Source organism: Leptonychotes weddellii, chromosome 9 (genome assembly GCF_054177405.1).
Source record: "Leptonychotes weddellii isolate Sample4059 chromosome 9, ASM5417740v2, whole genome shotgun sequence".
Classification (NCBI taxonomy): Eukaryota; Metazoa; Chordata; class Mammalia; order Carnivora; family Phocidae; genus Leptonychotes; species Leptonychotes weddellii.
The window spans coordinates 57161011-57181518 of record NC_138377.1 but is presented as its reverse complement, the minus strand read 5'-3'; the positions used below and the strand labels follow the sequence as shown (position 1 = coordinate 57181518).

The window sequence follows — 20508 nt, the reverse complement described above, 5'->3', positions numbered from 1 at the left end:
ATTTTATTTTATTTTATTTTAATTTTTTAAATATTTTATTTATTTGAAAGAGAGAGAGAGCACGCGCACAAGTGGGGGGAGAGGCAGAGGGAGAGGGAGAAGCAGATTCGAATGCAGGGCTCAATCCCAAGGCTCCAGGATCATGACCTGAGCCAAAGGCAGATGCTTAAGTGACTGAGCCACGCAGGTGCCTGTTCTGTTTTTTTTAATTGGGGTAAATTAGCATAACATAAAATTAATCATTTTAAAGTGAGCAATTCACTGGCATGGAGTACATTCATGTGTTGTGTAACCATCACTTCTATCTAAGTCCAAAACATTTTCATTGCCCCAAAAGGAAACCCCACAAATGTTAAGCAATTGCCTCCCTTTTCTTTCCCTCAGGCCCCTGGTGACCACCAATTTTTATTCTGTCTCTATGGACTTATCTAGCCTGAAATTTCATATAAATGGAGCCATACAACATGTGACTTTTTCTCTATGGCTTTCACTGAGTTAATGTTTTTGAGGATACTAGCTTTTATAATTGAGAGGTGGCACCAGCTAGAAAGTCAGAAATTTTCTAGGTAGTTTCACCATGGCAGAATGTAACTTCGGGACCTTTCCCCAGATCTCTTCAGTAGTTCGTGAGACCACAGCCAAGTCTTTCTTCATGCAGTTACCTCAGTAAAGGTTTTTGAGAACCTGCTTTCTGTCAGGCACTGTTTCAGGTTTGGGGGCTCTAGTGGAGAGAAGACAGACAGAGCCCCTGCCCTCATGGAGTTTACATGGGGAGGAAAGCCCCTGATTCTTAATATTGGACTCTCTTTTGTCCCTGGGCCCTGTTGAGAACTAAGGCAATTTTTGCTATTATTAAACTCACTTTAAAACAACATCTAATGGATTTTTCATTTTCAACTATTTCAGAAATGTCTGTATCGTCAAGACTAGGAAATATGTCCATGTCAGTACTCATTTTAGTGAGATTTGTGAGATGACTTTGGGTTTTACTTGTCTGTTTTGAGTTTCTGATCAGCTTTGTTATTGAAAAAGAGCATTCACTAGAACAGTTTTTGATCATTAGTGTGAGATAGACTTTCAAAGCATTTTCTGAGCTGAGACAAGTTACTTTAACATTATTGTCAATCTGATAGATAGTGAGCAGGATTTGATTGCTCTCATGTGTCAGTTGTGATAGAAATTCACAGACAATGGACCTGCCTTTTTTTTAAAAAAAAGATTATTTTCAGGAAGTAGAAAGTGCTTGAGTTATGGGCCTTGCTGAGAGCTGGGCAGGTGTCTTTTCTCATCTGGTTATTCCTAAGGGATAAGCCCAGTCAGGACAAAGACAAACCCACACCCCATTTACAGCAGTGGGAGTGAGTAAGGGATCTAATTGATGTTTATTTCATTAAATTCCATGCATGTGGTTGTCCTAAAGAGATTAGTCAACCAGCCACCAGTCTTCATGCAAACATAGTTATGGTTATTTAATTGTCAGTCCTGTCCCACTTCAGCAAAGGGAATCTCTGCTGATAGCTGCCAGTCATTGGCGCCTACTGTGTGCAACCCCCTGACTCCCCCCCACCCCATAGGACTTGACATACGTTTTCTCGTTTGAAGGTCCCAACACTCCCTAAGGTAGACCCAATGTGCTGTGATTATCTTGGATATACAATTGATGGAACTGAGGCCTATTAAATAGTTGAACTAAGTAACTACTAACTGTTAAATAACTTGCCCAGGACCACAGAGCTAACATGTGAGAGAGGGGATCCAGGATTTACACTCAGATCTATTTGAGTTTCTGCCCTAAATCCCCAAATGGTTGATAAACATTTAGTGAACATTTTTGCTTTTCATCCCATTTCTTTTTCATCTAACTCTGAATCTGTCTCTGCCCCTAAAAGAGGCAGATTACAACAAACTCTGAGTTCTCTTAAAAGCTGTCTTTCCATTTTCTGAGAACTAGCAATTTGTTATGGTTGTTGATGTTGTTTTTGTTTTTAAAAAATTTCCACCTAAGTCAAATTTAGGAAAACAATTTTGCATCTAATGCTCAGTAACTCTGGTTTTAGATTTGGAGGGGGAGGCAAGAGAAAATAATTGCATCAGAAAAACAGAGCAAATATATGAAAGTTGGAATTTCCCCTTGTTTAATTTGATTCCCCCACCCTGATCTATATGTATTATTTCTCCTTCCTATCCACCATCTCAAACTTCCATGTGACCTGCTTTTTGCTCTAAGGTAAATACGCAGATCTTTACTCAATTACAGTTAATCATGTTTCTGTTTTTATCATTTTTATTTATTTGTATGTTTTTGTTATATTCCACTTTTCTATAGATAAATCTCTATTCCCAGGACTTTGCAAGTGGTGCTGCTTAATAAACTCCTGGATCTGGAATAAATAGGAGGAACACAAATTACAAGACCTCCTAATGGTTTTGCCCATTTAGAGCACCAGAAATTCGACTGAAACAGTTCAGTTCACGCTGATCTTTTTGACCTCCTTTAGTTTTTTCAAAAGATGCAAATTTTTAAAGGAAATTAGAGGAATCTAGAGGTAGCTTTATCATATCTCTGTTGGGGTGTTTTATATGATGTCAGGTTCCTTCATCCCCACACTTTAGCTGGTAATGGTTTCTCATCTCTTATAAAAACCCATTTTTTAACCTATAATTTTAAGAAAATCCTAGAAATGCAGTCCTGGGAGACCTAATTCAATTAAAGCCATACAAGTACAGAAGGAAGTTAATTCTAATGTATGTTACTTGCTACAATTGGAATCTTGATTCTTTCATCATTCATCTTTTCTCCAGCCTCTTTTACTTTCTCTGTCTATATTGTGCTGAAATAAATAACTTGCTTCTAAGAATTAAAAAAAAAACAAAAAAACCCAGCACCAATTAATTCCACTTGTTTCTTGAGCAGATCTGGAAGGGGTGTGTATATGTGTGTGCAATTATTTATATAGACTTTAGGTTTAGGCCAAATTCTGCACCAATGAAGCAAGTTTATGAATGAAAGAGCCTCACACAAATTAATTTAATTCAGAATTATCTCTGGAATTGCAGTCTCCCTATTGGAACCTCATGGACTACTCAGCATCCTTTTGGTTTTGGTCAAATATTTTTAGATTTTGTCTAAATCCATTTTTGATTTATCACTTTATCAAAGACAAGAACATTTGTGCCTTTTAAAAAAGCACCAGTTTCTCTAGAAAAACAACAACAACAAATGGTTAATTAGCTTGAGCATTACTGGCTGCTGAGCTATCATCAAAGAGAGCATTCGACCAAATAATTTTCCTGCAAGTTACATCACTCTATATACATATCATTTCTTTCAAAGATAACTTTTTAGTTATATAAATATCCCAATGCCCTTCCTCTTGGAAACTTTCCGTACTTTCTTGCCCCCAGGGGATATTTTATGTTTGAGGTTAAATCTTGAGGAAATGGAGATTTTATTGAAAATATTGACAGAATTTAATCCACAACAGAAGGGAGTGAATGAGGGCAGAACAAATAGCACTTCTTTCATATGTAAAACTTAAAGTGCAAAGTGAATGATTTTCTAAAAGATCTTGTCAGATAGTCCCAGGAATTGACATACAAAAAATTTCAGCAATTGCAATAAATTTAAGAGATGTATAGGAAGAGAGAGTTAAGGAGGGGAAAAGACAATATTACATCTAAAAGTCTCATCTTTTCCTATGGAAAATTTCCACTACAACTACTAGTTGAGCAAAGGATTTGTCTTTTAGGTGCTGCTGTAAGTTTTCTACTTTCTGAGGCTTGCATTTGTAAAGCCACAAAGGGCAGCATTTGGTCAGAAAATGACTGTGTCCTGGAAGACAAGTCCAAGTTATAGGCATCGGTTGGGCTAAGCTCCTGACGCACACCCAGATGGCACAATTCCTGCATCTAGTGTGAGCCCCTGGGTTTGGGACTCGCAGAGAAAATCCGTGCTGCTCAATGTTGAAGTCAACCAGAGAGTTACAAAGAGAGCTTCTCTGAAAGACCAGTTCAATTATTTATTAGCACTCTCAGAGTCTGGTGTCAGGCAAGATAGTATTTGAAATTAATACACTATTTGATTAGACTGATTGATTGTTTCTACAGCTGAAGATTTTAACATTCATTAGCCATACTAACCGGTCATTAGTACTTCCTTTATCAGCAAGCAAAGAATAAACAGAAATCCTAATAAAAATTCATCACAGTGAATGTACTCCATACCCAAGTGAGTATGATGACTGCCAGTGTTCTAGATTAACTGCTGTAACATTGGCAGCATGAAAGATTTCTGTCATAAAATTTAAAAATATCCCTTAATTAATGTTTACTTTGTAACTGGACTCTTAAACTTTAGTAGGCTATACAGATAATCTCTTACATATCCAGTATAATAAAGTGCTAATGGGTATTTTACCCTTAATGAGGTTGTGTGGTATCCTTTAACTACTAGTTCCAGGAAGGACTGAGGGCTTCTTGGGAAAGTTTTGTGAATATGTTGCTGGTGAAGCCTTTTCCCCACTACTGAGGAATAAAAGCATCATGGCCTGTTTTTCAACCAGGCTGTTAAAATAATTCTGAATTGTAATGCAAATATGCTGACCTATTCATATTGTGTGATATCTCTCTCTACCTACCATGTCATGAATCCCTTATGGTTTTTAGGACAAATTGAAAGAAATGATAAGAAGGAGAGAAGGTAGGCAGAGAGAACCCTTTATGAATCGACTCAAGGCCTTGAGAATTATAGCTACCTTATATTGACTGCCTCCTCAGCCCTTCACAAGCATTAGCTTATTAGTATTCAGAATTATCTCAAAAGATTGCTAGTGCTAGCCCCCTTCACAAGTGATGCAAAGAGATCAGTACTCAGAAAAGTTAAGCAACTTGCCCAAAGCCCCGCAGCTGGTAGGCAGCAAAATCAGCATTTCAACCACTTTGCATAGTTCTAGAGCCATGCTTATCTGCCTGACTACCCTGCATAAACATAAGCTGAGCTGCAGAGTTTTATTTGAGTTTCTGTCTGTAGATGAGCCTGTCAGGGCCTGCATATCTCTATCACCTCTCTTGGCTCTAGCATGAATCAGGACAGCTGGGCAGCAAGTTGAGGATGGTGAGGGAATCTGGACAGAGTCCAGGAACCCATTCAACCACTGTGTCCCAGAATAATGTGTCAAGCTCTACCTAAACCAAGTTAAAACCAGGATGTCCAAGGAAAGATCAAGGATCCCAAGTATGCAGAGTGCAGTGTAAGAGAAGCTGGGCTGAGTCAAACTTGAGAGTCAGGAAAGTCTTCAGATAGTTGTTATTCTAGGGCTGGAGGTGGGCTGGAGGGAAGGGTTCCTGCTTATAATAAATAGGGAAAGGACTGACAAGAGTGAGGCAAGTTAACAAGATCAAAGTAGAATCTCTGTCATAGGGAGAGACTGGGGAAGTGAGAGAGAGACTAAGAGAACCGGGGCCTAAGACTCAGGGTCCAGTAAGATGTAGGTGAGGAAACCAGTCAAGTGTTGTTTATCTTGGGTCTACTGGGGAGAGGGCCAAATTCCAAAAGGGAAGGCAGAAGAAAAGATAGACAAGCAAGGGTCTCTGACCATGAATGGCTCTGCAGGTGGCTATAAGTCTATTCTACTTGCCCAAGGCAAAGGCTGTGTCAAGTGGAAAGCCCAGGCATAGAAGAGTCTATGGGGGTCTGCCATTTATGGCTGCAGATGGTATTCCACTGTGGACTGCAGAACTAAGAGTATCAGAGTCAATGTGCCTTAAAGATGTCACAGGCTCTTTTTACCTTCGTTTACCTGACAGTTTTATCTTCACCCAATCCCAGGTTAAAAATGTAGAAGAATCAATAGGAAATCGTTAATTCCAAAAATTACAACTTGACTGTAATAATCTTACATTTTAATCTACATTATTGCCTTCAGTGACAAATTACTATTGATAGAAAAACCCATTTCAATAACTTTGGATGCTATTCCAGAGAAGAATAGAGCTGATAATTATGCTATCTTTCAAATCCATGCTTGGGGGCAAATTTCTTTCCTGACTCTTCCAAGAGATTTTGAATGGACGAAATGTTCATGCTCCTATTCCCTAATTCTTTTTTTTCCCCTTCCTCCTACACAGGAGACTTTGAATGTGATTGATCCTGGCTTGATGGATCTAAATGGGACGAGTGAGGATGCCCTGGAATGGGATGAAACTGACATAAGTAACAAGTTAATTAGTTTGAATGAAGACTCAAATGACCTTGATCAAGAACCCCAACCTGTCATGCCTTCCTTAAAGCTTGAAGAGATAGGTAGGGAGGACCCCGGTTATGAAGAAGAGGCAGGTGACCATGCGGGATCTCAGTATGCCTCGAGTATCACTGTCCCCTCCAGTCCACACATTTACCAAGTCTACAGCCTCCACAATGTTGAACTGTTTGAGGACAACCACATGCCATTTCTGAAAAACCATCCAAAGTTCACCAGCGTGACACAGCCTAGTGTTTTAACGAAGAGTCTCAGTAAAGACTCTTCGTTTTCATCCACCAAATCTTTGCCGGACCTTGTAGGAGGTTCCAATTTGGTAAAGCCTTGCCCATGCCATAGAGGTGACATGAGCCAGAATTCAGGCAGTGAGAGTGGAATCATGAGTGAAGGAGACACTGAAACCACTACCAACTCTGAAATGTGCTTGCTCAATGCGGTAGATGGGTCCCCAAGTAACCCTGAAACTGAACATCTGGACCCACAAATGGGAGATGCCGTTAACGCATTAAAGCAAAAATTTAAAGATGAGGAGGAACGCATTAAGCTTCCAAATAGCTCTCAGTCATCCATTTCACCAGTGGGTTGTGTAAATGGAAAAGTTGGAGATTTAAACAGTGTTACCAAATATACCCCTGATTGTTTGGGAGAAGAATTACAAGGAAAACATGATGTGTTTACGTTTTATGATTATTCTTACCTCCAAGGCTCAAAACTCAAATTACCAATGATAATGAAACAGTCACAAAGTGAAAAAGCACATGTGGAGGATCCCCTGTTTCATGGTTTTTATTTTGATAAAAAGTCCTGCAAATCTAAACATCAGGCTACAGAGTTACAACCAGATGCACCTCCCCATGAAAGGCTTTTGGCAAGTGCATCCCATGAAATGGATCGAAATTCATATAAAAATAGTGATGTAGAGAAGACATTCACTGGCATGCAGAATGGCAGACAGCTCTCCCTGTTATCCCACAGTTCATCTATCGAGTCCCTTTCTCCAGGGGGTGATTTATTTGGATTGGGCATCCTTAAAAATGGTGGTGACAGCCTCCAGCGAAGCACTTCCTTAGAAAGTTGGTTGACATCCTATAAAAGCAATGAGGATCTTTTTAGCTGTCACAGCTCTGGGGACATAAGTGTGAGCAGTGGCTCAGTTGGTGAACTGAGTAAAAGGACACTAGATCTCCTGAATCGTTTGGAGAATATCCAGAGCCCTTCGGAGCAAAAGATAAAGCGGAGTGTTTCTGATATGACTCTCCAAAGCAGTTCCCAAAAGATGTCCTTTACTGGCCAGCTATCATTGGACATAGCATCTTCTATCAATGAAGACTCGCCAGCGTCTCTTACAGAACTTAGCAGCAGTGATGAGCTCTCTCTTTGCTCAGAGGATATTGTATTACACAAGAACAAGATCCCAGAATCAAATGCATCATTCAGGAAGCGCCTGACTCGGTCGGTGGCTGATGAAAGCGACGTCAATGTCAGCATGATTGTTAATGTCTCTTGCACCTCTGCTTGCACTGATGATGAAGATGACAGTGACCTCCTTTCTAGCTCTACCCTCACCTTGACAGAAGAAGAGCTATGCATCAAAGATGAGGATGACGACTCCAGTATTGCAACAGATGATGAAATTTATGAAGAATGCAGCTTGATGTCAGGGCTGGACTATATAAAGAATGAACTGCAGACATGGATCAGACCAAAGTTTTCCTTGACAAAAGATAAGAGAAGGTGCAATCTCAGTGATGAAATAAAGGGCAGTAAGGATGTAAGTAGTAGTGAGATGACCAATCCCTCTGATACCCTGAACATTGAAGCTCTACTAAACAGCTCCATAAAATGTCTTTCTGAAAGTAATGGAAATGGTAAGAGTTTATCCCACACCCATGAGTTAGGGATGAAGGGTGAGAATAAGAAAAATATTTTCAAAGTTAATAAAGACCCATATGTGGCTGACATGGAAAATGGCAATATTGAAAGCACTCCAGAAAGGCAGAAAGACAAACAGAATGGGATTTTGAAGGAACCAGAAAATCTTGGTACAACAGGGAAGAAGAATTCAGACAGTGAGCATTGTAAGCGTAAAGTATTTACGGATAGCTCAGATGATGCAAATATTGCTGGAAATGAATTTGTTCCCCAGACTGTTAGACATCGTCCAAAGAAATGTCAAAGCCACCACCATTTTGAAAATTCAACAACTGCTTCTACTGCCACTGAGAAGTCTTGCCCAGAGCTGCCTTCAGAAACCAGAGTTATCAACAGACAGGATTCTGATATACTGAAATCTTCATCTAATGATGCACCAAGTGTGGTTGGAAAATCCGCTCGTTGCTGCCTAGCACTTGAACAAAATGAAATAGAGGAGAATGTTTCTGTCAGTGACAACATTTCCTGTTGTGACTGTGAGCCAGATGTTTTCATTCAAAAAGATGCTGAGGATTGTTCCGTACACGACTTTGTTAAGGAAATCATCGACATGGCTTCAACGGCCCTAAAAAGTAAGTCTCAACCTGAAAATGAGGCAGCTGCTCCTGCCTCGTTAAGTCAGATCAAGGAGAAGGTGTTGGAACATTCTCACCGGCCCATCCAGCTGAGAAAAGGGGACTTTTATTCCTACTTATCTCTCTCCTCTCATGACAGTGATTGTGGCGAGGTCACCAGTTACGTGGAAGAAAAGAGCAACACTCCATTGCCACTGGACATTACCGACTCTGGCTTAGAAGACAAGGAGGACCCTGAATGCTTCTTTGAGGCCTGTGTTGAGGACGACCCGGAGGGAGACGAGCCCTGTCTCTCTGGCCCTCCTCCAAATGAACCTGCTGTTTCTGGCGAGGCTGCTGTGCCCCAACAAGCAGCAGCAGGCTCCCCTAAGTCCAGCGATACTTCTCTCTTAGCTGAGGAGGCACACATGGTGGCTCTTGCGAGTCCTCCCCATCAGGAAGAATCTGACGTCAGCAAGGAAGCGGATGGTTTACCCCAAGCTGCAGTCTGTGGGGAAAGGTCAGAGCTAACTACTTCAAGGCTGGGCAGTGAAAACACAGGTGAATCAGGAATGCCAGAGGAACGTAACACTGCTTCAGCCAAATCTGGAGTTCCAGAACTCTCCTGGAAGGCAAAGCAGCCAAAAGACAAGGCTGCATTGCTTCCCAACCCCAAAACTTTAACCTGTGAAGAAAATCTTCTAAATCTTCATGAAGAACAACATAAAAATATGCATAGGTAGAATGCAACCCTCTCCACGCATGAAAATCATCTCATTGAAAGGTATGTATGCTCCTCAGGTTTTAATATATATTCTTAATATATTTTTAACATGAATTTCATATATATCCATATGTACTTCAATGATGAGTTTGAGTCAGCAGTGCCACGATAGGGGAGAAGACTAGTCAGAATGACTGGTCACGGCAGACATTTATCTGAATAAGACATTTAGGTGGAAGAAACATTCCCAGCAACGCAAGTAACTGTGAGGCAAAAGGGAGAGAGACCGGCACCAGTGACATTTTTAGTGCCAGTATCCTTATTACATCATTCTGGCAAGAAGGATACAAAATTTGAGGAAGTAGCCGAATAATTTAGGACCTCACATTCTTCCAGTGAGGGAGGAAAAAAGGTTCTCCCAATTGCAATTATACCCTCTGATCAAAATGCACGCATAGTGACAATGCGCCCCACTTCAGTTTCCTGCACACAGAGCTGCCCGCTCCCTCCAGTGCCTGGAAATGAACAATGATAGGCTAAAGCTGCATCTCCTGATCTGGGCCTTCCTTTTATGCTTCTGTCTAATGTAACTATCATCACATTTGCTTCCCCAGTGGAAGGCTGTGCTGTCACAGCTCCTAATCATGGCCAAGGCTGAGGGTTCAAACAGGAGGGGAAAGTTGATGTTAAAGAAGAGGCTCTTATTTATCCACACACAGACCGAGAAGAGGCCCAGAAAGCAAATGCAGAGAGAATACATGACAAGTTAATGGCGTTTTGATAAAAACAGAATTTTTGAATTTTGCCTGAAGGTGACAGGCTGATTTCCATCAAAATTTTTAAGGAAGTCATTCCACTCTTCATATTTAATAAGACAGCTATTGATTGATAATTGAGATGATGATATAGCTTGAAAAGTGACACAAAAATTCTGTTATTTTCCGTTTCTAAGCCCCAGTGATGAATATACTTTCTCAATCAAATCTAAAGAAGAAAATTTGAGCTTTTGAATGTGAGAGTTGTATTTCACCCAAGTGTGAGGTGCCGAATGCCATCTCCACCCCCCACTCCAGAAGCTTAATGCCGTAACCTAAACTCGTGCTATAGGAAATGAATTACAGAAGCAATCTACCCTAATTTGTTAACTTATTCAAATAACAGTTATTATACTTAACTATGCTAAAGATTATCTTTTTTGTGGCAGATTGTTTATTTTTTGATGAGCCTAATTACTGATTTTCTAAAAGTAATTTACATTTATTACAAATACATCTTTTAAAATGTGACAGATAAATGTTGTTCCCATAATGTATTATGAAAAAAGTTACTATTTAAAAACACATTATTTAATTTGAAAGATGAATGGCAAACATCATTATTTTTTTTCCTGCAACACCTGTGCCCTAAGCTCATTAAAATGTGTGATTCTGTGTAGAGCTGCTAGAAATGGGGAGGGGGGGAAATATATACCATATATATACCCTAAAAATAAACTCAGTATGCAAAATTGAAGAAAGACATCATACTTACTAATATAGCTCAACTAATTTTCTATGTTTCAGACTCAATTTACAATTGGCCGCAAGTGAGAACAAAAGTAGGAGAGAGAGAAATGTATTTTCTGTGAAATATGTCCACCCTATAATCACATTCTCCATCAGCATGCAGTAGACCTGACCATTAAGGGAGAGGAACTGCAATTCCATAAGCTGCTTCTAAACAAGTTCTATTAGTACCGATTATACTGCTGGCTCATCCAAGCTCCGCAGAAGGGCTGGTGGAGGCTGGCTGATTTTTGTTTTCTGCAAGGGGATAAAGGCTTGAAAGCAACACCCCTCGGAGCATGATATTGTGTGACTGGGACCCTCAAGTCAGCGGTCATGCTGAGGGCCGGAGCTCCAGAGGCGCTGGCACGGATGAAGCCCCTGGGTCCCGCACCCTTCCCTTTTAGATACTCTGGGAGTTTCTTCTGTCCATGACATAGCTAGAGAATCGAAATGTAAACGATAAGCAGCTCCATCTTTGGACTTGGGCAAGTGAACATGCTGTGCTGGTGGATCGGCGCAAGCCCTCACATTTCACAGGCACGACAACGCAAAACTATCAGCTAGCCCAGCTGCCAGTCAGCAGTATTTTGTTGAGCCCCCGAGAGGTGGTTCCTGGCCCTATCTCAGGCAATGGGAGATGCAGCCAGATTTTACTTCCGCAGAACTCACATCGCCCCCAAGTGACTTGTGATCAGCCAAGGGCCATTTAAATAGCCATATTCACTGGTCCTATTCAGTTTTTTCTGTATCACGCACACCAAATATCTGGATGCCTAAATTTTTCACCCGTCGTTAGCACTGGGTACCTGGGCATAGATATTTACATTTTGTTAAAATACTACCAACCAGGATAAGTTATTTAATCTCAAAAGTTGACATGCCTTTGGTGTTAAATATCAGGAATACATAGTAAAGTTATTTGGTAAATATGAGACTTTGTGTCTATAAAAGCTTAACTGTTGTCATTGTTCTTCCTACAAGATTCAAAAGAGGGGGGAAAAAAGCTCTACTTTTTATTTTTTTAAAGCTTTTATTTATTTATTCATGAAAGAGAGAGAGAGAGAGAGAGGCAGAGGCAGAGGGAAAAGCAGAGACTTCTCAAGTCCCGATGCGGGACTTGATCCCAGGACCCTCAGATCATGACCTGAGCCAAATGCAAACATTGAACTGACTGAGCCACCCAGGCACCCAAAAGCTCTACTTTTTAAAGCAATTTCAAAACTATCAGTTGGGGTGCTCTATCAGAATAATAAAATACACTGCATTCAGTTTGCTGGGCTTTTTTTTTTTTTTTTCCAGAAATAAGTTCTCAGATGATGAAGTTATGTCATCTGGAAGAGCTACAACTTGGAACACCAGCTACAGTCTGCAACCATACCAAGAATTTTTTCCAAAAAAGTTTTGAGGTTTTTCATTTACTGTTCTAATTAAAAACCCACTGAAACTGTTGAAGTTTTAAACATGGTCTGACGCAGGATGCATTTGCACTGATTTCTAGGCACACTGCTGTGCTTTTCACTATTTTCATTTATGTGCCATGTTTCTACCAAAATAGAGAGGTCAGTTATAGCAAATCACATCAAAGGAAAGGTAACTGGATAGACCCAGATATTTCTGCTTAATTTGGAGGAAGCACATAATGTATGTCTGGAGTGCCTCCTAGGACCTGCCTAAGAGATGTACTTTGCACTAATCTTTTTGCTGTATTCTGACAGTTATTTCTTCATAATCCTCATCATAAGCCTCTGATCTTTGGTGAATGATTTAACCGTAAACTTCAGGCTGGATAAATCCTATGGTATAAAAATTTAACTCATCACATGCAGCCAGTGTGTACTTTTTTTTTTCCTTTTTGGTTTACTCTGGTTTTCAGTTTTGTTTTACTGTGTATGGGGTGTGTGTGTGTGTGTGTGTGTGTGTGTGTGTGTGTGTGTTGGAGGGGCTGTATTTACTTAGGATGCATATGTGTCCTTCAGAACTTTTAAGCTCCATTGCTTTTCCTGTTTTATTGGTCTGCAAATGTGATTGTTGGTATCTCATAGATTTTAGATTTTCAGCAATTACTTGTATTTTTGCATGCTTAAGTATACGCATACACAGTAAAATTGCTCCTACTCAGTCACTACAAACTGAGAAAACTTTAAGAGCAAACATTTCTCATGTATACAACATAAATTCTTATTCTGTTTTAGTTGGATTGACACAAAATGTTTAATATGATCCAAAGCTGGCCAAGCAGGTTTAAGAAACTACTCTTGGTGATAGTGTATTAATTTTTCACTAATCAATGCAAGGGTAATCTTATCACATTTACCTTTAAAGTCACTTTAGTAAGTCAAGGTTCTGGTGGATGTGAAATGTTTTTTAATTTTCCAGCACTTCTAAATAACTAGCTCTGCCATGCTAAATGACAAAGATTTTATTGGTCATCACCCATCGCGTGCGCGCGCGCGCACACACACACACACACACACACACCCCAGATCTGTGCTTCAGTCAGTTTTGCCTGCCCCTTTCCAAGTGGGCCAAGTTGAAAGAATTGATTAGCCAGAGAGAATTTAAATACTGGCATTTAGTAAGACCAGCTTTGCCTCATCTAAGGATTCCTTACTCAGTGTCCATGTTTCAAGTGAGTCAAGTCCTCATTTGAACAATGCACCATGCTCGTTTTTGAGTTACTGCAGTATTTGAGTGTACCAAATTTTGTTCCATCTCTTCCTGTCTATCTCTCCCTGTTCTTGAGAACCTGCCTTCTCTCCCCAACTTCCTCTGACTTCAGCCAAACCACATTTGCTGAAGCTTTTCTGGCTTGTAAACAGGTTACAAGATTATAGAGAAAGAGAAAGATGGAGAATGAGATTATTTAGTTCTAGAAAGACAATAAAGCAACCTGACATCAGACATCAGAACTCGGGTTTAAACCCTGACAAGCAAACGCCTGCTTTATTTGAGAGCTGGTCAGAAGACCTAAAGTAATTGCATCCTGTACTGCCTGTCCCTGGAATTTAGCTGTTCTTCACATCCAACTTGTTGTTTTCAACCCCTTAGAAATAGGCAGAACTGACTGAGTTTGGAACAAATTTGTATCTGAGCCATCAAGATGTACAGAAATAATTGAGTCATTCTTATTTGCACAGGACGTCTAGGCCTTAAATGAAATGCATTCATATTCAAGCTAGAAGCCCAGGTTATATCCTTTCACTGGCAAGGGGCTGAAACATTTGGAATTACAACAAAGCTATGCATATTTCACCGCTATATAATAGTGGAATTGTTCAGTTCCACTGTCACACACACAGTCCCTGAGGGAAAGGTTAAACCACCTGAGGGTCCAGGTTCTCAGGCTGTGAATCACTGGGGCCACCTGGCTGTGTTGCTTGGCACCAACCGCCTCACATTTTCATAGTGATTTGAAGCTATCCTGAGTGTTCAAAACTGAGTTCACAAGCAAAAGAGTAGATGATATCCAGATAAAAGGTCAAACTTGATGATTTTTTTTGTTTTCTTTAAAACCATGTCTTTTTTTTTTTTTAAAATGTATTTTTCAATTGACTCTGAAACATTTTTGTCAGTAATATGAACCTTGGGCTATTAAAATCACTATGTTTTATGTATCCTTTTATTTCAGCATATCAGCAGGTAGTTCCAAAATGGCAGGCTTCCTCAAAGGGCTCAGTTCTACAAATGAAACAGACATTTCTGATACCTTTTCCTATCCCTTTTTTGTTTCTTGTAGATAAGCCTGGCTGTAACTCAGGGCTGGCTTCCTAATCCCACCCTGGGCTAGTCTGTGGTTTCATCACATCACTGCCATTTGTTGCATTGACCTCTCCCAAGATGAATCTTCCCTCCGAATGCGATTTGTCCACATGAGCCTTGTGATCTGGATTGTGCACTGGTTTTCTTTAGGTGATTGTCTTTGAAGTTTGGCAAAGCTGCTCGTTTTCCCACGGATTCCTGTCCCAAGCTACCTCTACCAACCCCGCCTCTCCAGCGAGACTTTTCCGTTTGCCTCCTCCCTCCCCATCTACTCTTTAAAGTTCTGCAGTCCACCAAATCGATGGTCCATTACATTCACCTGTCTGGAATGACCCCCTGCCGGTACTTGACCAAGTTCATGTTTCAATCTGGATTTTTTTTTTTTTATGGTATGATGACTATGTTTATTGAAAGAGGTTTACCTAAAAGGCCAACATTTGTTCTGATTGCAGCATACAGAAGAAACACTGGTCCTTCTTTCAAAATTAAGCAACTTTTAAAAGCGCCATTTTATTTATTTTATTTTAAAAATAATTATCTATGCAGCACTTCAAGAAACAACTATATGGTGTTGTATATTATAAACTGGTGACATTCTACTGTTAAATTATGTACAACATTTTTGTTTTTTATGCTTCTTGAGGTGGTAATGAGAAAAAAGTTTTTTAAAAATGTGTGCCTTGCTGTATTTCTTATACCATTTATTAAAAAGCTGCTTTCACGGTAAAATTATGTTGGTTTGAAAGGAGGAAATAGCAAGGTTAAGATGTGTGAATAATTTCTGTATATATGTATAACCAAGTACAAACATTGATGTATAATGACAGTATAAAATGCTTTCATGTTTATGATGTCTAGTGATGTGGAAAATATAAGCCTTAAACCATTAGATTGCATGGTAATTAAAATTGGCATAATAAACATAGTTTATTGGGGGAAAAGGAAAATCAGTGATCTCTTCTACCTGTGTTCTTTACCAAATTATTACATCTGATTCTGGAAAAACTGTAACACGTAGTAGCTTCCAAAATATCGATATTGCATAAGAAGCTTAAAATTACTTAAACTACACGTGCTTTTCAAAATCTTTCTGATCACTATAAAGATCTTGGAACACAAATGATTAAATGCCAATTCCCCTAAGCCAATAAGAACCTATCCTAGATTTTTTATTTCTACTTCTCATTAATGGTTTAATATTGGACTTTAGGCTACCTAGTCAGTCTCATATTTATTTTATGTAATTCTTTTGAATGGGTTTGCTAGAAAGATGATAGTAAAGTCTAGAAAATTTGACTATTTTGACTTAGACTATAGATTTCAGGTGTATTTATTTTGTGTTAAAAGAAATTAGCTGAGAAATATTCCATCTGGTCTTTATTGCTCTTCTTAAATGCAGTTTTTAATTTATATCCTAACACCTACTAAAGTGCCTGATACACAGTAGGTATTCAATAAAAATTTACTGAATTTAAGTATTGAATTAGGCAGTATGGGTGCCATGTACCTTTTCATTTTGAGAGACATACACTAAAACATAAACAACTAGGAAAATAGGTAATGCAATCATTCATTCACCTAATAGTTAACTAACACATTTTATCTGCAAGGACTATTCTAGACGTGGGAGATGCATAGACGGACAAAGGCCCTGCCCTCAGGAGGCTTACCGACAACACGGATGTGGTGAACACACAAATGAGATACAGTGTCCTGCAGGCAAAGAAGAGAGCAAAGTGGTAAAAGAGGCACAAAGACAGAAGTAGCAAAGAGGGATAAGGCAGAACAGAAGGGCTCGAAGGGAACAGAAAGTTAGACAATAGAAAATGAGTGAAGTTTTATTGCAGGGATAGTGGGCAAAGGTAAACTGGGAGACTGAATGAGGAGTCTTTTTTAAAAAGTTAAGTTGGAGCTTTTGTATGTAATACGGCAGGTAGTAAGGAAAGTCTTTTGCACCTGATTTTATTTATCATTAGAACATTAGTACAACACCAAGAACGTTTAAAAAATACTAGCCTATAATTTTACCATTCTAATAACTATTTGTATTGTTATGTGTCTTCTAATCTTTTCCGTACATATTTCTAAACTGATTAATCATTCTAGGCTTTTGAATAGGTAGTAATAGTTCAAAAGAAGTTCTAGGCAGACATCTAGGAGTGATGGTCAAGATGGTTACGGGGGAAGAGATTAGAGATAAATGGCTCATTAGGAGGCAGCTGTAGAAAATTAGCTGGGCTTGAAATGAGAGAGGACACAGGGATAGTGGCCCGAGATGTAGAGAAAGAACGAATCTTAGAGTCTTTGAAACACCTAAGAGCATTTGGGATCTCTGTTAAGGTATGGTAGTATTTTACATATTGAGACAACCTCAGTTTTCCTTGGGTAATGCCAAGGTCTACATCTACTGGAACAAACTGACCATGACGTTCCATTTACCTGTTATATGCTCACTGAAGACCTTGAGGTATTACAAATATTTGTTTATTAATTACCTACTTAATATTAACACTGAATTTGTAAAATGACTTATATTGAACAGTACTTTTTCTGGTTGGAAGGGATGGGATAGCTTTAATCTCTTGCTGTGTGTGGGCACCACCTCCCCAGTCATCTTTGAAAATGGTCACACCAACTCTGCCTACACCTTCCACTGAGTGATTCATTATTTGTTAAGGCAAGCTGTCCCATGGTTGGGTGTGTGTCTTTGTCAGAAGGTTCTTTCTTTGGTTGCTAAAAACTACATAATGCTCCCTTCCCACTGCTTTTAATTTTGCTCCCAGTTCTGGTTCTGTCCTGATGAGCTGCTCAGAGTATTTTTACCCCTTCTTTCTCATGGCACCCTTGAAGATAACTGAGGCCAGTTACTCGTCTTCTCCCAGCTGCTGTGATTTCTGTTCTTCATTCCCTCAACTGCCCTTCACTTGTCATGATTTTCAGATCCATTTCAACCTGAGTGAATGTTAGCAGACAGAATCCTTGAAATTGAGGAACTGTCTTTATCATCATACGTGTAGAAAAATATCTGAATATTTAAATGGTTTTCTCTAAAAATATATTCAAGATATATGTTTATTCTATTATTGTAAATTTCAATAAATAAATAAATAAATAATCCATCATGTCCTTTAGTGGCCCAGTCTAGTGCCGGAGTCATCTTGAATCTTTTCCTTATATCACATCCAAACCTAACCTGTTTCTATATAAAGCAGGGTCCCCCCCCATTTATTTATGCATTTATTCAGTCATTCAACAAATATTCATTGAGTGGCTACTTGTGTGAGGCACTGTGTTTGGCATGAGAGATACAAAGGCAACTAGAACATAGTTTCTGCCTACAAAGGGTTTACAGTTTTTCTTGTGAAAGTGCCTTTCATGTCCTTGAATAGAGTGATCTCTCCAAATTAAGTGATGACCCACTTGTTTTCCATCTAGTTTCTCTACATTTTCAAAAACCTAATGAGCAAAAATAGTATGCAGAATTATCTGGGTCTGACTACTAGAAGTGAAATGTTTTTTGTATCTGAAAATTTTAATTACAGAAAAAAATTTCAGATTTCTGGTCACTGAATAAATATGCATCTTACACAACAACAAAACAATCTAAATTCAGGGCTTTTGAGAATCTGAGTTTGATGATTTTGTTGTGTTCGGCTCATCCAATTTAGGTTTTACCCATGCTAAAATTCCTGGGAACAAATTAGATGTAACTATCAAAACACACTGAAATAATCCAGCTATTTCTTAGGAGTCAAATTATTTTAATCTCCAAATGAGTTTAGTATTATTTTAGAATTTTGATGAATACCTGATTTTTCAAGCGTTGTATAATTCTTATATTTCAAATTTTTTTACTTGAACCAACTAAATTTACAACTTCTTTCTATACATTTTTCAATTTTTATTTTGAATAATTTCAGACCTATATAAAAGCTGAATGAATAGTACAATATTTGCATACTCATCACTCACATTTGTATATTGTTAATATTTTACCCCATTAGTTTCATCTCGCTCTCTATACACACACACACACACACACTTTTGTGTTGAACCATTTGAAATTAAATTTCAGATCCTAACACTTCATCTAAAGGCTTCAGCCTACATCACCTAAGAACAAAAGTATTATTCTACAAGTCTACAGTACACCCAAAGAATGTAACATTGGATACAATATCTGATAATCTATATCAAATCTATATTCAGATTTCTCCAAATGCCGTAATAATGTCCATTTGCAGTTGTGTTTGTTTTAATTCCAGATCCAAACAAAAATCATGCATTGCTTTTAGTTTTTGTGTCTTTTTAATTTTGAACAGTTTCCCTATGCTCTTATTCTTTCTTTCTTTGGTCTTTCATAACTGACGTTTCTGGAAAGTCCAGGCCAGTTTTATAGAATGACCCACAATCTGGATGTGTCTAGTTGTTGTTTTCATTATTCAACTCAGGGTAAACATTTTTGTCAAGTGTAGTGCACAGGTGTTGTGTTCAATAGCTACTCTTTAATGAAGAATGAATGAATCACTGACCTTCTCGATGTGTCTTGAAATTCACAAGTTATTCTTACAGTGCATGCTTTAGTAGTTGAAGGCAGGTGTCAACAAACTACAGTTTGGACTAAATCTGGCACACTGCCTTTTCTTGTTTGGCCTATGAGCTAAGAATGGTTTTTGCATTTTTAAATGATGGAAAAAAAAAAACAGAAGAGTATTTCATGACGTGTGAAAATTATTTGAAATTCAAATTTTGGTGTCCATGAATAAAGTTTTATTGGAACATAGCCACACACATTTGTTTACATATTGTCTATGGCTGCTTTTGCACTGTAAACTGCAGAGTTAAGTAGTTGAGGCAGGGACCATGTGGCATACAAAGCCTAAAATACTTACAAAAATATTTTTGGTCCACTACGGAAAAAACCTTCCTATTTCTGGTCTACAGTGTTCTAAATTCTGACACCATTTTGTTAGAGGTTGATGGACTCCCATTTGCAAAATCAATGTAACATATTAGCACCTGCGATCGTTATTTTTTGCTTTCTAGATTTTGTTGAGTTCTCAATTTTAGTTTCATATTACCTTTAGTAAAATGAAGTATGCCTTGTTTCATACACTTAAAGATTTTTCCACATCCACCGCCAGTTTAAGGACTTAAATTTAGTTCACTTATTACAGCCTGACTTTGATTGATTTAGAGGGTTAGTCAATTACAGACTAAGTCATTAGTTGAATCAGAACCATCAGGAAAATTGACATAACCTAAACTCACTTCAATTCACTGATAAACTGGAATCCTTTCTCTAAATGTTTTTCTAAAGCATTTTTAAATCCAGGCCATTTCAAAGAGTCCAGTTTTTTTTTCAAATTTATTTTTCATCCCAAAGGTAAAAACCATGGTCATTGATTGTGTAAGGTACACTTTCATTTCCCACATGCTGGTCATAATTAATGATCTGAATTTGTCAAGGAAATAAGTATTCACCACAGACCTTGCTGTGGCCACAGGTGGGCATTCTTATTGAATGGAAGATGTTTAAAAGGTAACCATCCTTAGTACTTTTTTCCCTTAATTCACCATCGAGAGCTCTGCCACCTCCCACTGCCACATGCTTATGGAGGGGACACTCAAGGAAGTTTTTTTAGCCACTTCCTCTTCCTTAAAAAGCAACCACATACTTTTCATATAGCAATGGCCCCTAAACATGAGACTTGCTATGTAGTTGCATTTTCAGA

At 38.7% G+C, this 20508-nt stretch overlaps 1 protein-coding gene across 4 annotated transcripts in view; it reads left to right on the top strand.

Annotated features, from left to right (window-relative positions):
- AKAP6 (A-kinase anchoring protein 6) overlaps nucleotides 1–19562 on the top strand; it is a 462110-nt gene extending 442548 nt beyond the window's left edge. For 3 of the 4 annotated variants that reach the window (XM_081830653.1, XM_081830651.1, XM_081830652.1), the window contains 2 exons: nucleotides 6127–9527; nucleotides 14751–19562. In XM_081830653.1, the coding sequence (XP_081686779.1) occupies nucleotides 6127–9486 (3360 nt within the window). In that variant the 3' untranslated portion in view covers nucleotides 9487–9527; nucleotides 14751–19562. Of the gene's footprint in view, nucleotides 1–6126; nucleotides 9528–12313; nucleotides 12421–14750 lie in introns of all 4 variants that reach the window. The other variant, XR_014148538.1, reaches the window with a different exon arrangement.
- The last annotated feature ends 946 nt before the right edge of the window (nucleotides 19563–20508 follow it).